The sequence below is a fragment of the Herpailurus yagouaroundi genome, unplaced genomic scaffold (genome assembly GCF_014898765.1).
Source record: "Herpailurus yagouaroundi ecotype Mexico unplaced genomic scaffold, PumYag 28, whole genome shotgun sequence".
In the NCBI taxonomy this organism is placed as follows: domain Eukaryota; kingdom Metazoa; phylum Chordata; class Mammalia; order Carnivora; family Felidae; genus Herpailurus; species Herpailurus yagouaroundi.
The window spans coordinates 163,494,780-163,511,202 of record NW_024412376.1 but is presented as its reverse complement, the minus strand read 5'-3'; the positions used below and the strand labels follow the sequence as shown (position 1 = coordinate 163,511,202).

Genomic DNA, 16,423 nt, shown 5'->3' with positions numbered 1-16,423 from the left:
CCATTAAGAAATTTCTCGATTTCTGTGAACTAAAGGGCCCCACGGCCAGACCCTCTGCAAGGCTAAGGGTCCACTGTGGGCTTGGTGGCTAGAGTCACCCTACAAGGGTCAGTTATGTCAGTCCCACTACCCTCTCCTGGAGGACAACCAAGGAGGGCTTCTCAGAGGTGGGTGCCTGATTGAGGAAGGGACATTCGAGATTCTTCCCTGACTTCCAGGAGACTCTGACCAGCTTGGTGCCATTGGTTGGATCTGTAGGACTGGAGGGCTGCCCCTCAAAATGTTGCCTGGCCAAGATTTTACCTGCTGAATGCCTTGACCAGGACAGAGAATGTGTCTGTTCCTCCCGTCCCCATGCCTGGGCCAATCCACAGAGCAAGGTAAACTCATGGCACAAATTATGGGACTCATTTTTACTTTCCAGCTAGTAGAAATAGGTCTGTCTGTTTGTCTACATCTCTCTCTCTCTCTCTCTCTCTCTCTCTCTCTCTCTCTCCATATCTCTTTCTCTGTCCCAACTGCCTCTGCTTTTTACCCAACACTGAAGCTTGAAGACTTTCCCTATCAGTACATGAGAGTTCCCTCGTGGTGTTTTACAGCAGCTTAACATATCGTGGTGCATGTGACGCTTAAATGATGTAGCTGATGCTCAGCTCATAAGACATTTAGATTCTTTTCAACCCCTTGATATTTCAAGCCATCTTGAACTCTGTTCGTATATCGTCTCACTCTGGTGAGACAATAATACTGGTAAGGGCAATAATTACTATTTCCATCTCACGGATGAGAATACTGAGACTCGGAAAGGTGGAGAGGCTTGTCCAAGGTCATGTCGCCGGCAGGTGCCCAAAGCACAGGACTCTTTTTAACCTTTATTCATTTTTGAGGGGGGGAAGGGGAAGAAAGAGGGGGACAGAGGATCTGAAGCAGGCTCCATGCTGACAGCACAGAGCCCGATGCGGGGCTGGAACTCACAAACCATGAGATCATGACCCGAGTCGAAGACGGACCTCAACCCACTGAGCCACCCAGGCGCCCCAAACCACAGGTCTCTCTGCCCATCCCTGTGTCGCTTTGGCAGATCCAGAAATGAGGGGGATGTTTCAGCTGATCTTCGATGTGTCTGCTGCTGTTCTGCAACACAGTTCATATAAATTTCTCATAAATATCCTTTGCAGACACTTAGATGTGAAGGAAAATGACGTGACCGTGCCTCCTGCTCACCCATTATTTGTGGTCTTATTTGAAGGATGCTGTCCTCCACCTGAGTGGTACCCATTCACCCAATCGTTGTGTGTCCACCGTTTCCGGGTTTCGTGACACGCACGTGTGCACAGTCCATTAGCAGCCCCTTCATTCAGGAGTGGGACTCATGCGCTGTGATCGCCCGTGCAGCCTGCTGTGTTTCTGCACCCGCCGCGCCAGTCATGCAGAGGTGGCCGGGACTTCTGTCAGGCACGCCTCTCCACACCCTGTCATCTCAGAAGTGACTAGAGCTTAAGCATGAAAATAATGTGCTCATTTTCCGATGACCTGACAAGGGAGAACGGTGACGGCACAGGTTCTTATGAAGCTTAGAAGAGAAGGTGCGTGGGGCGCCTGGGTGGCGCAGTCGGTTAAGCGTCCGACTTCAGCCAGGTCACGATCTCACGGTCCGTGAGTTCGAGCCCCGCGTCGGGCTCAGAGCCTGGAGCCTGTTTCCGATTCTGTGTCTCCCTCTCTCTCTGCCTCTCCCCCGTTCATGCTCTGTCTCTCTCTGTCCCAAAAATAAATAAATAAAAATAAATAAATAAATAAATAAATAAATAAATAAATAAATAAAAAAGAAGAGAAGGTGCGTTGCCAAGGGAGGCGTTTTAGGAAGGGGAGAGAACATCCGCCCATCCAGCAAAGACTGGGAAATCTTGTACGTGGTTCCCTTTGCGTCTACTCAACCCCCGTCTTGTCCTTTGAGGCAGGCTCTGTCGAAGTCCTGTCCTGAAGCACGATTCTAAGGGAAGTTGCTTAGAATCTTCTTAGAATCCCACCATCCCCAGACAAAATCCAGATTCCTGAATGTGGCATTCAGGCCTCACAGGCTTCATTTTACCTTTCTAATCTGTTCCACTTCTGCCTTTCACTCACCAGAAGGTTACTAGCGTTATCTGTGGATGGCTTGAATGTAGTAACTTGTTTCTACATTGTCCATTTAAAAATTTTTACTTTTGGGGCACCTGGGTGGCTCAGTCGGTTGAGCGTCTGAATTCAGCTCAGGTCATGATCTCATGGTTCATGGGTTCAAGCCCCGCGTCAGGCTGTGTGCTGACAGCTCAGAGCCTGGAGCCTGCTTTGGACTCTGTGTGTGTGTCTTTCTCCACCCCTCCCCTGCTTGTGCTCTGTCTCTCTCTCTCAAAAATAAATAAATATTTTTTAAAAAGCTAAAGCTTTACTTTTCTTTTTTATAAAATGTAGGCATGCATTCTTTTAGAATCAAATAATTCTACAAGGTTTGTGCTGAACAAGGAGCCAACTCCCAGGAGCCACAGACACATAGATTTTTCAAGTCCCAGAGGTAATGACCTCTAATTTTTTAGTTTGATCTTTTGGAATTTACCTCCGTATTTCCAAATAACATGCTTATCTTGCTATTTCTTGATTTCTCTACTTTGGGTATTATCTGTTTTCTTCCTTTTTTTTTTAATGTTTGTTTATTTTTAAGACAGAGACAGACAGAGCAGAGCAGGGGAGGGGCAGAGAGAGAAGGAGACACAGAATGCGAAGCAGGCTCCAGGCTCCAGGCTCCGGCCTGTCAGCACAGAGCCTGATGTGGGGCTCAAACTCACGAACCATGAGATCATGACCCGAGCAAAGTCAGAGCCACCCAGGCACCCCTGATGGAGGTGGGGGGGTTGGTTATTTTATTTTGCATTTAAAGACATCACAGCCCCTAGAAAAAAACTACTTTTTTGAAATGCACTGAGTCAGAGACACGCATAAGGAGGCAGTTTAAACTTCCCATTTAAAATGAGAGTACCTAGCAGCATATTATTTTGAAAATGAATTTTTATTACTTTAGGTAGCCTGAATATTTAATGAAACCTGTCACAGAAATGCAAACCCGTATCCTTTCCCAGAGCCTTTTTTAGACAAGGATGGAATCCCTCCCTGCAGGCACATGCTTATGGTGCTGGAATTAACAAAGTAAACTTTCCAAAGAAGAGAAAAGGATTTTGGAGAATCTTTCTTGTCTTAATTCCGCTGTCCACGTGGTTCGTGCAGCACACGCGAAAAGCTTTACGCTGCCCCCACGTTTTAGGTTTGAATTTGCGTACAGAAAACTCAAGATCCCCTCATGGCCGCCTCACCCTGCCCTGCCCTTCTGCAGGAGACGTGGCTTTCAGGACATTTGGGCCACCACCCGTCCAAGGATGGGGCCGAAGGAGGCCGTTCGGAGGTCACGGTGACAGGAAATCTGAGCTCATGGCAGGTGTGGGAGAAGGGCACCGCTCCTCCCTTTCTGTGTCGCCTGCCCGTCACTCGTGTTTTTCCTCTTGAGGAACTCTCCGTAGGTTTGCCATAGTCCTTCCCACTTCCTCGGGGTGTGTAAATATGTCACCGTTTAATCAGACTGTGGCCTTTAAATATGTGCAGCCTCATCCCCAAAGGCAAGGGAATTAAAAGCAAAAATGAACTATTGGGACCTCATGAAGATAAAAAGCTTCTGCACAGCAAAGGGAACAACCCACAAAACTAAAAGGCAACTAACGGAATGGGAAAAGATATTTGCAAATGACATATCGGACAAAGGGCTAGTATCCAAAATCTATAAAGAGCTCACCAAACTCCACACCCGAAAAACAAATAACCCAGTGAAGAAATGGGCAGAAAACATGAACAGACACTTCTCTAAAGAAGACATCCGGATGGCCAACAGGCACATGAAAAGATGCTCAACGTCACTCCTCATCAGGGAAATACAAATCAAAACCACACCAAGATATCACCTCACGTCAGTCAGAGTGGCCAAAATGAACCAATCAGGAGACTATAGATGCTGGAGAGGCCGTGGAGAGACGGGAACCCTCTTGCACTGTTGGTGGGAATGCAAACTGGTGCAGCCGCTCTGGAAAACAGTGTGGAGGTGCCTCAAAAAATTAAAAATAGACTTACCCTATGACCCAGCAATAGCACTGCTAGGAATTTACCCAAGAGATACAGGAGTACTGATGCATAGGGGCACTTGTACCCCAATGTTTATAGCAGCCCTTTCAACAATAGCCAAATTATGGAAAGAGCCTAAATGTCCATCAACTGATGAATGGGTAAAGAAATTGTGGTTTATATACACAATGGAGTACTACGTGGCAATGAGAAAGAATGAAATCTGGCCTTTTGTAGCAACGTGGATGGAACTGGAGAGTGTGATGCTAAGTGAAATAAGCCATACAGAGAAAGACAGATACCATACGTTTTCACTCTTATGTGGATCCTGAGAAACTTAACAGAAACCCATGGGGGAGGGGAAGGAAAAAAAGAAGAAAAAGAGGTTAGAGTGGGAGAGAGAGCCAAAGCATAAGAGACTCTTAAAAGCTGAGAACAAACTGAGGGTTGATGGGGGGTGGAAGGGAGGGGAGGGTAGGTGATGGGCATTGAAGAGGGCATCTTTTGGGATGAGCACTGGGTGTTGTATGGAAACTAATTTGACAATAAATTTCATATAATAAAAAAATAAAAAATAATATGTGCAGCCTATCATATGGCAATTATACCTCCGTAAAGCTTTAAAAAAAAAAAACCCCATGCGTGGGAAGGTATTATTCCCATTTTACAGATGAGGAAATAGAGTCATACGCAGCTGAATGAATTTGCCCAAGGTCACGAGCTAGTGAGTGACAGTAAGTGACAGAGCTGGAAACCGTACTCGGGCCTCTGGCTCTGGAGCCCTTGGCCCCCCTTCACCCCTGTGCCTACTTGGGTCCTCAGTTGGGAGCTCTTTCAGGGTCAGATTCTTGTCTCACTCATCTTTACCTCTTCTCTACCCCCGCCCCCTCTCCTAAGTGCATCACACATTCCTTTATATGATACCTACTTGGTGCTCAGTAATTAGTTTTTGGATTGATGAATGAAAGCATAAATGGGATTTTCTGTCTGCAGACTTGCAGTAAGAAAGTAGCTGTGGGAGAAAGGCATTTGCAGGAAGACTGCGAAGATCCTTGAAGCTCGTTAGAGACCCCGCGTCCCCATGAAGAAGCCATCAGACACGGCTCTTGGGTCCCACTCTCCCGAGGCTTTGCCCAGTCTTGGAGGGACGTGGGGGCACCGCATGAACTGTGTGCACGCCTCAGGCTGCGTGTGACTGCCAGCCAACCCAGGAGGCCCAGGTGTGATCCGAAGTCACCACGGGAACCCATCAGTGGGCAGGTGACTGTCACCTAGTTGTCCACATTAGGGCAAGGTGGGGGTCTAGTAGCACCCTCTTGAGAGCGAGGCTTCTTGCTCCCGTTCGAGCAGGGAAATGAACATCTGTCTTCCAGACCAGCTCTGTCCGTCTGCCATACTTCTGTGCCTTCTTGCCTCTGGCCCCCGATGTTTGTGGGCGTTGCCGTGAACCAGATATGCAGGTGCCTATACTGTGTATCTTTGCCGACCCTGCCTTCCGTTGGTGGCTCCTCTCCGTTCTCTGAGGCTGGTCAGAGGCCCTGCCTCTCCCAGAAGCATTTGTAGGGCCCCCCAGACAGAAGTTTCTTCCCCAGCCGGCAAGCTGTCTGTTTGTTCCTTTGGGGGACTTCTTCCCTCTCCACCCCCATCAGACTTCTTCCCGAAGGTCAGGTTGTAGAGGTGAAATCTGCGCTTTTCGAACTGGGCCTTGTCTGCTTCCGAGGGACACATGGATGGACATGGTAGGGCTGTGCAGCCAGGGGAGATCCGGGGTCGGCATCCTCCGCCGGCCCCCACATCACATAAGTATTCTTCCCTGTGTCAGCCACCCGAGGCCTCTCCAAACATAAACAGATGAATATTAAAAATAGGTTACATGAAGGGGCGCCCGGGTGGCTCAATCGGTTAAGCGACCGACTTCAGCTCGGGTCATGATCTCGCCGTCCGTGGGTTCGAGCCCCGCGTCGGGCTCTGTACTGACAGCTCGAAGCCTGGAGCCTGCTTCGGATTCTGGGTCTTCCTCTCTCTCTGCCCCTCCCCCACTTGCGCTCTGTCTCTTTCTCTCAAAAATAAAATAAGCATGAAAAATTTTTAAAAAATCGGTGACATGGCAGAAAACAATTCCACAAAGTTTTTCAATATTTCTCATTGTGGTAAAATATAGATGGTGTGAGACTTACCGTCTTAACCGCTTCTGCTCATCCAGGCCAGTGCCATGAAGTACGTTCTCTCTGTTGTGCAAAGCGTCCCCGCCACCCGTCTTCCCAAACTGAACCTCTGTCCCCACGAAACACCAACTCCCCGTGTCTGCTGCCCCCAGCCCCTGGCACACATCATCTGCTTTCTGTGTCTATGGACTTGACTGCTCTAGGGATCCTACAGTGTCTGTCCTTTTGTAACTGGCCTATTTCACGGAGCACGCCGTCCTCCAAATTGTAGCCTGTGTCAGAATTTCCTTTCCTTTTAACGCTGTGTGATACCCCGTCCGTATGGGTTACTTTTACCTTTGGTTTTGCAAATGAAATTCACACGCGCTTTTTTTTTTTTTAAGTAACTTTTTAAGGTTTATGTATTTATTTTGAGAGAGAGAGTGTGTGTGGGCAAGGGGAAGAGGAGCAGAGACAGAGGGGGAGAGAGAGGTTCCCAAGCAGGCTCTGTGCTGTTTGCGCAGGGCCCGACGCGGGGCTCAAACTTATTATTATTATTTTTTAATTTGTTTCTTAACGTTTTATTTATTTTTGAGACAGGGAGAGACAGAGCATGAATGGGGGAGGGTCAGAGAGAGAGGGAGACACAGAATCTGAAACAGGCTCCAGGCTCTGAGCTGTCAGCACAGAGCCCGATGCGGGGCTCGAACTCACAGACAGCGAGATCATGACCTGAGCCGAAGTCAGCCGCTTAACTGACTGAGCCACCCAGGCACCCCTGGGGCTCAAACTTATTAACCGTGAGATCATGACCTGCGCCAAAACCAAGAGTCGGACGCTTAACCGACTGAGCCACCCCAGGCGCCCCGAAATTCCACACGCGTTTAAGGATTAAAGGAAAGACTTCACCAAGACACGTGTTCAAGCAGGCCGCTTTTTGGCTTGTGGCGTCCCTGTGAGGGGAGGGGGTGCACATTAAAGGGAGCTGCCATCAGGGGCGCGGGGGGCCACGTGTGAGAAGGATCAGGCCCCCTTGTTCATGTGGCATCTTTTCTGGAGAAAGTAGGAGAGACAGTGGGGACATAGAGAAGACATACTGATGTCAGAATGAACTGCTTGGTTGTGGGACCCAGAGGAGTGGATGCATTCCCTTGTCTGGGGTTTCTGGAGCCCCTCAGGTCCTGGGTCCTCCCCCTGAGGGGCTCGGGTCCCCACTGGGTCAATGGTACGGTGAGGGCCAGCAGGAGGAGGAAAGGCAGAGACGAGAGTGACAAGCATGTGCTCGGTGAGGACACTTCTAACACAGTGGTTGGAACCAGGGACGGAAGGACAAATAGAGGATCTCCAGGAAGACGAGGATGCTGGGCATTTCAGTCCCGCGGGGAGCCCCCAGGCACCCAGGAAGGGTGGAGTCCCAGGGGTGCGGTGTAGGGGGGCGGGGAAGCAGAGGAACAGATCAGACTTTGCAGGCGTACCTCTGCTGGGAGCGGGGTGGGAAGGGGCTCAGAGCCTGTTCCAAAGTTTAAACTTTCATCCCCTGGATGGGATTTCACGCTGGGTAGCCACGTAATTCCCTGTACCTTCCAGAGTGATAAATGTGGAGGGAACGGCCAGACTCCAGAAGCCCCAGCGAGGCGAGTGTTTGCAAACAGAGACGCCCCGTGGTCCTAAATTGCACGCTGCACCTCCCAGTGCTTGCTTCTTTGCAAGTCGTGGAGGCCCTTCCCGAGCCCCCCCCACCCCCACCCCCAGTGAATGGGTGCTTGAGCTCAGTCTAGCGGGGTGCTGTCTGGAAGTCCTCTCTCCACACCCCCCGCCACTCACCTGTGTGGCTTGTGGCCTGCCGTCCCCAGGTCCGCGGGGAGCTGCTCCGGGAACGCGTGCAGCATCTGGAGGCCCAGGAGGCACGCTTCGCGGAGTCCCTCGCCTCCCTGCAGTTCCAGAAGGCCGCCAGGATAGCTAAGACCCTGTGGGCTTACACCGCCCTCCTGAGCGTCCAGGACCTGCTCTTGGAGGAGCTGAGCGAGTCGGAGACCCTGACGAAGCTGGCCTGCGAGCAGATCCTGGGGTCGCACAGCCCGGTGAGCGCGGGGGCTCGGGAAGGAAGAGGGGACTATCGGAGTGGGCTCCTCTAGCTGCCCCCCCCCCCCACCGGCAAGTGGGTGGTCGCCTGCCCTGTGTATGCTTCAGGGTCGCAGTGAGGACTAAGTGAGGGAACTTACAACCCTGAGGCTGCTCGATTGCCTTGCCTCTGAGAAGTAACCTTTTGAATTAGAACATTTTTAACACCTCTGAAACCAGGATGCGTCTCCCACATCCACAGCAGCATCAGGAGCTCCATCACAGAGCTGTGAAAAATAACAGTGTGGCTTTCAATTAACGGCGCCCTAGATGCAATGAAATACTGCACTGTTGTTTACGTTTATGATCACATTTGTACGGTTATTCCCGCACGCCTCATTTTTTCAAGGTGCGAGAGGTGTATTCATAAAACAAAAGCCATGGAAGTAACTGAGGACTAACCTTAGATCCTTTAGGAGAGTTTTTTAGAATTTCGTATGCTATTATCCTACCTATAGAGAGGAAAAGGAATTCAGGCTTATTGAGTATATGCGAGCAAAAGCGCTAACAAGCTGTGAATGGGCATACTCTCATTTGAGCGTTAATAATTCGTAAGCATGCATCTAAAAATGACCCGTTAAGCGCGATTGAGTATAAGCTGCGGTCTTACTGCTGGACCTTTATGCTCCCTGTCACACATTATATCGCTTAGTTATAGCACTGTGCTGTGAAGTAGGTACTGCTGTTCAGTTCTCGGGTAGAGAAATTGAGATCCCGGCAGGTGGCATGTCAAGTTCTTTGTGAAGTCCACGCGGCTAATAAAGAAATGCCGGGAGCGGAATGCAGTCTGTTTCTGACTTAAACTCTCTAGGTCACGTTCATGGACTGTCCACCTTGATCTTGCCGGTGGGGGTTAAAAGTCATAAATAACATTAGATTCTGAAGAGCCCAGAACTACTTTTCCCATAAACATCATGCGTCCTGCACTGTGACCACAATTATGACGTTTATTTCTGTGAGGGATAGAAAGATGTGGAAACGTTGGCATTCCAGCACAAAACATCTGGATGCTAAATAAATAAAAATGAGCATACTTCTTAGTGCTTTGTGAGTTCACAAGAGAATGTGGGAAATTCCCAAAGGCCAAGGATCTCCTGGGGAAGGCAAATCCAGAGGCTCAGATCCAGGGAAGAAGACTGAAACCTACAGCCCAGGGATTTGGGGTTCATTTCGGGGAGACAGGAGATGAGGCTGGGGGTGTTCGAGGAGGTGGGACACCCAGTGAGGGGGTGGGAAGAGAAAGTCACCGGCTGTCAAAGGTGTTACCAGGGAAATCTGTCCTTCCCTCCCTTCCCCAGCCCTGCTCCGGGGGTGGGGTGGGGTGGGGTGGAGGGGAGTCTCCCCGTGAATTTGTAGTCAAAGGCTCTTGCTGCTGTGAGGAAGGAATCCCAAAATACTTTAGCCCTCCAGTTAGGAAATCTCTAAGCTGATACATTAAATTAAAGTGGTTTATATACACAATGGAATACTACATGGCAACGAGAAAGAATGAAATACGGCCTTTTGTAGCAACGTGGATGGAACTGGAGAGTGTGATGCTGAGTGAAATAAGCCATACAGAGAAAGACAGATACCATACGTTTTCACTCTTATGTGGATCCTGAGAAACTTCACAGAAGACCATGGAGGAGGGGAAGGGGGAAAAAAAAGAGAGGGAGGGAGCCAAACCATAAGAGACTCTTAAAAACAGAACAAACTGAGGGTTGGGGGGGGGGTGTGGGAGGGAGGGGAAAGTGGGTGCTGGGCAGGGAGGAGGGCACCGGTTGGGAGGAGCCCTGGCTGTATGGAAACCAACTTGACAATAAATTTCATATAAAAAAATAGAATAAAATAAAATGGTTGTAGGTTGAATGACGCCTCTGGTGCATGGCCAAAGCCACGGCACATCCTCGCCAGAGAAAAATAGCCTCAATCTGGGCAACTCGGGATTTTCACAGATAAATTTCAGCCAAATAAGTATTCTCAATTGAATTCCGGAGTCCCCAAACACGTAAGCGAGACAAGATGATGTATGTGTCGGAGAAACAAAACCCAACAGATTAAAATCCCTGAAGACGCCGGATGCTCGGATTAGCAGCCTAGACTATAAAATCACGATTTATGACATTGTCTTAAAAATCAAAGGTGCTACCAAAATGATTTTAAAGTTTCATTCACCTGGAGAGCAAAGCAAGTCTCCAGTTGCGTATATGTGATAGAAGACCCAAGATAATGAAAAGAAAACTTGATAGACCGTTGATGAGTTGTTCATGATAGTGAGGGGTTTCTGCACACCCCCCCTCTTTATGTGGGCGATCAGACGAGACATAAGGAAAGATACCAATGAACTGAATAACCCATTCATCAGCCTGTATTTAATGTGCACCTACAGAATCCTACAGCTGGCAATTAACAAACACATCTTCTTCTGCAGCACACATTGGAACAGTTAAGGAAACGACTATATAATATCATTTTGACCACCTTTTTGAAAAAAAAAGACCAATTAGGTTTAAAGCCACTTAAGAAAAGGTCATTACTCCAAGCCCATACTTTGGAAGTTTTAAAACTTACCTCTGAATAAGTCATTGGTCAAAGAAATCATAATGGAAACTTCTAAAACTGTAGAACAGAAAAATAATGTAATAATGTAAATAAAACAGATCAAAATTTGTGGGATTTGGCTAACGCAGCTTTTCAGCTCTAAGAGAAATGAATGCTCTAAACTTATACTAGAGAAGAAAAGCTCACAATTACAATCATATAAAAAGCTAGAGGGTAACAGTGACAAATTAATCTGTAGAAAGAAGGAAGGAAGGTTGCATTAATAAAATTTTAAAAACTGCCAAAATCCAACCAAACCAAACTATGATAGAAAAAATCAATAAAGAGAAGAGGTGAATTTTCTGGGGAAAAAAAAAAGTCTAATAAAATATACAAAGCTCTGACACAAGTGACCATTTAAAAAAGAGGTAAGGGATGAGTAAATAATATCGTATGTATGTATTTAATTTATTTTTAAATGTTTATTTATTTTTGAGAGAGAGAGAGAGAGAGAGAGAGAAAAAAAAAAACAGAGTGTAAGTGGGGAGGGTCAGAGAGAGGGAGACACAGAATCCGAAGCAGGCTCCAGACTCTGAGCTGTCAGCACAGAGCCCGATGCAGGACTCGAACTCACAAACCACAGGATCATGACCTGAGCCGAAGTCGGGATGCTCAACCGCCTGAGCCACCCAGGCACCCCCAGGACAAGTAAATAATAAAAAGCAACATAACTATAGATGAAGTAGAGTTTTTAAAAACAAAACTCTACCAACGATTTAATGTAGATAGACTTGCAAACTGAAATAAAATGGAAGAATTTCTAGAAAAATGTAAATCATCAAAATTGACTCAAGTAGAAGTCGTCTATTTATAATCCTATTGCCATGAAAGAAATTGATTCAGTAATTAATAAGTCTTCTAAGACACACAAAAATACACCTACCCCGATAGTTTTATAGGTGAGCTCCAACAAATTTTTCTACCTCATCTACACAATATTCCTGATGTTAGAAAAATAGGGACTATTCCTCATTTTGTGAAGCTCAGACAACCTTTGCACCGAAACCAGACATGGGTAGTATGAGAACAACGAACCCTTCACCCTTACTTGCAAACTTGGATGTACAGTTTGTAAACAAAAATTAACATAGGCCAGCCAGCCATGAAATAATGAGTACAGCATGGCCAGGTTCAGTTTTTCCCAGGAATAGAAGGTCAGTGTAACCTTAAAATCTCCATTTACAAAGTTTGCCAGATTAGCAGATTAAAGGAGAAAAGAAAAAACTCGCACGATCATCTCAGCGTAACAGACAAAAACTTCTTGGCAAATTAGTGACAGGAGGGAATCTGCACAGGGTATTTACCCAAAATCCACAGCAAGTATGGCTGAGGGGTGATGGGCATGGCCCTGAATTATAGGTGAAGGATGCGAAGCCTTCGGAGGAGGGGCAGGTCAAGGTCTTCTATCGATTAGGGGCAGAGTAGATAGGAAGAGCCTCTGGTGTTAGGTTCATATTGTGTCTGCTCCTTCTGGGTGCCCTGGGCAGCCCGTCAACTCAGCCCGGAGATGCTCGGTGGCTCTTTTTATTTGAGACCACCCTGATTTCTGTAGTCATTGGGTTGGATGTGACGCTTACATTTTCTGTTTATCTCACAGCCTTTGGGGGTAAGCACCAAAGCTTCCTTATTCTTGAACGTGTTTGCAAGAGTTGGGTATCCCGAATTGGAACCACGGGTCCTGAGTCAGATGATGTAATTATGAAGTTGGTGGTAAGGCAATGGATGTGATGCCAGCGTTTTCTCGATTTGCGTTTGGAGGGAAGACAAACCTGTTGTTTGGCTCCAGATATTAGACTTTCATTCCACAGTGGATCATTCTGTCAAAACCGCTTTCCCTGGTGAATGGGCTTCTAAGCTGTTAAACCCTCAGGGGACTCAAAAAAAAAGCATGGCATGAAATGCTGTGAAAGAAATGAGTCCTAAGAAAAGTGTATCGTGTATCAGGTGCACCTCCTTGGATGGAAGATTTAGACTTATGTACGAGGCATAATTGCATCACAAGCGGTGCAACGGGCAAGTCTGCATAGGACGGACTTCCTCGGCACAGATCATGGGACCCCGGACTGACTGTACCCACCGAGTTCACACCGTAGCTTAAATTGCTGTGTTTCCCTTCTTCCAAGTCTGAAGCCGGTGTCTTCCTCTGTTCATGCCCTGGCTCACTGCCCTCTTGCCGTCCATCACCCAGTCTGCGGATTCTGCCTGAACTGTTTCCTTTCCCTCACTTCTGACGTCTGCCGCCCAGCTTCACTGCTGGCATGAATCTAGACATGAAAAAGAAAAATAACACTACTGGGAAGTCGCTCACATTAATCGAGCTCTCGTTAAGTCCAAAGCATCCTGTTAAGCGTTTGAACCCTTCGGTCAATCCCATGATGCATTGTTTAAAAATGTTTCCTGGGGCACCTGGGTGGCTCAGTCGGTTAAGCATCAGACGTCGGCTCAGGTCATGATCTCAAGGTTCGTGGGTTCGAGCCCCGCATCGGGCTCTGTGCTGACAGCAGACCTGAGCCAAAGTCGGACGCTCAACCCACTGAGCCACCCAGGTGTCCCAACCCCATGATGCTCTTATACCCATTCTACCCATTCTAGAGGCTCAGGAAGGTTACATCATTTCACTGAGCTCCAGCAGCTGGCAAGTAGGGCTTACCCCTTCTCCCGCAAAGCTCGGCTCCTGTACGCACATCAGTTTCCCCCCCCCCCCCCCACTCTGGTCCCCTCCACCCTGCAGCCAAGGAATCTCTGAAACATAAAACCGATCATTGACAGCCCCACCCCCAGCTCTGTATTTAAAAAACTCACCTCAGGGTGCCTGGGTGGCTCAGTCTGTTGAGCCTCTGACTCCTGGTTTTCAGCTCAGGTCATGGTCCCAGGGTTGTGGGATCGAGCTCCGAATCGGGCTCTATGCTGACAGTGTGGAGCCTGCTTGGGATTCTCTCTCACTCCGCCTCTCTCTGCCCTTCCACTGCTCGTGCTCTCTCTCTCTTTCTCTCTCAAAATAAGTAAGTAAACATTTATTAAATAAATAAATAAATAAATAAATAAATAAATAAATGCCTCATTCCACCACTTGGGGACGGACCCCGCGTTTGAAACCTCTGGACTTTCTGTTATTTCTGCACACTTGAGAGACATTCAGGCCTCCATTCCTCTGAATCACCTCTGTCTGGCTTCTTCACCCCTTTGCAAGCTCCTATCCATCTTCTGAGACAAGCCACATGTTGCCTCCTCTGTGAAGCCACCCGGGATTCCCTTGGGCAGAGTTGGTCTCTTTCAGCTTTGCGCTCCCATGTCCTCCCTCCTGAGTCTCGGCGATAGCAGATGATGTCTGTTTCCTGTCACTATAACGGCACAGCTGTCTCCCGCGCTGGACTGCGAGTTCCCAGAGTCTGGGGGCCGTGTCTCATGCACTCCTGATCTCCGGTGCCCAACGAAAGGCCTGGACGTGTCTGTCAGTCTGTCTGTCTATCATCTCGTTGTCTATCCATCTCCCCATTCCTTCAGCAGATACCTGTGGAGTGGGGCCCAGAGAAACCGAGCTGAGGGGTACGGCCCAGAGTCAGAACAACGTGACATCACCCCTCAGCGTGGCGCCCAGGCAGCTCTGTGCCTTCAAGGAGATTTTCCTATACTCTCTGTGCGTCCGCCGCCTTATCTCTAATGGCGTGATAGCACCCTCCTGCCTTGTACCGAATCGAGTCTGGCCATGTACGCGTCGGGTACGTGCTGCTGCCATTATTACTATTATGAATAATGAAGACAGTGACGCTGATGCTGACCGTTATTCCTTCTACCAGCCAGCAATTCAACTTCAGTAAGGAGAGCAGGCATGAGGGAAGACCGCCCCAGAACCGAGCCTTGGATTCCATTTGTGCAAAGTGGCAGGTGGACGGACGGGTGGCGGAAGGCGTTTGGGGGGACGGAGCGGCCTCTGGGAGAACTGGACAATGGCAGTTACAACCTTTAGGACACAGTCCATTCACGTTCTGTGGCCAGCCAGGGCTCACCCGGTCTTGGAAAACACGTGTGGCGCTTTCTGTGCTCTCCTCATGCGGTGGAGAGACAGGCAGGGGCGGGTTCGAGCCTTTCTTCCCCAAATGGTGGCCGGGGCTGGCATCTCCGCGAGAGTCTGGTCCGGGACCAGGCTCCAGATGTGCTGACACAACAGACTGTCGGATACTCATTAACGCTGTTGGAAGCTCTGGGCTGGTTTCTCTTTCCATATGGGATGCCGCAACGAGATGGATGGCCATAATTAGAAATTAAGAAATCCTCTAAGGATGCGCATTAGAGGACCCTCCTCGGAAGTGTCCAAAGTCTTCCATGGCCCTGGCGGGCAAAACCCAAGTGCTCACCACACTTTGCCTTTGGTTTACCTCTCTGGCCCTTTCTTCTTCTCTCTTAGTTCTTGAGTATTCCTGAGCTGGAAGTGGGTGGGGGTGGGGGTGCTTTGAGAACCTTTTGAAAATTAGATGCAAACTTTGGCTCCTCAGTAGGAAAGCAGACTCTTTGACACTTATTTTAGGAAGATGATGGACCACCATTGTCTCATGGAGCCCATCCGAGGCCCCTTAGGACTAAAGCCCAGCCTTACCCTCCAACCCCACTTAGAACACTGGCCTGTCTGCTGAGTAACGGATTCAAGGTGCCTGCCTTCTACAAGTCGTGGGACCTTCCAGTCTCCCCTGTGCCCCTTACCCACTGAGCTGTAGACAGTCTCTTGTAGCCAGATTATCTGACTCTGGTGGCCTAAGAATGCAGATTTCTTCTGTTCGGCCAACGAGAGGCAGATTAGCCAATGATTAAGGACACAAACTCTGGATTCCCCTGGCCTGGCCTCAAATTCTCTGCCACTTAATGGTCTTAAGTGGTCTCTGCCACTTAATTACTGCATGAAACAGAAGCCTGCTTTAGCTCGTCTGCCTTAATTTCCTTATCCATAATGGGGAAAATAAGACGATGCATTACTTATGGCAGAAAAACAGACCCCCTATCAATGGAACAGAATAGAGAACTCAGAAATGGACCCACAAACATATGGCCAGCCAATCTTTGACAAAGCAGGAAAGAATATCCAATGGAATAAAGACAGTCTCTTCAGCAAGTGGTGCTGGGAAAACTGGACAGCGACATGCAGAAGAATGAACCTGGACCGCTTTCTTACACCAGACACAAAAATAAGCTCAAAATGGGTGAAAGACCTCAATGTAAGACGGGAAGCCATCAAAATCGTCGAGGAGAAAGCAGGCAAAAGCCTCTTTGACCTCAGCCGCAGCAACTTCTTACTCGACACGCCTCCGGAGGCAAGGGAAACAAAAGCACAAATGAACTACTGGGACCTCATCAAGATAAAAAGCTCTGCACAGAGAAGGAAACAATCAGCAAAACTAAAAGGCAACCGACAGAATGGGTGAATATATTTGCAAATGGCATTA

General features: G+C 48.3%; 1 protein-coding gene across 7 annotated transcripts in view; it reads left to right on the top strand.

The window, feature by feature from the left end:
* Window positions 1-16,423, top strand: part of EVC2 (EvC ciliary complex subunit 2) — a 131,685-nt gene that overhangs the window by 103,246 nt on the left and 12,016 nt on the right. For all 7 annotated transcript variants that reach the window (XM_040488201.1, XM_040488238.1, XM_040488219.1 and 4 more), the window contains one exon: window positions 8,138-8,365. In XM_040488201.1, coding sequence (XP_040344135.1) covers window positions 8,138-8,365 — 228 coding nt within the window. The remainder of the gene's footprint in view (window positions 1-8,137; window positions 8,366-16,423) is intronic.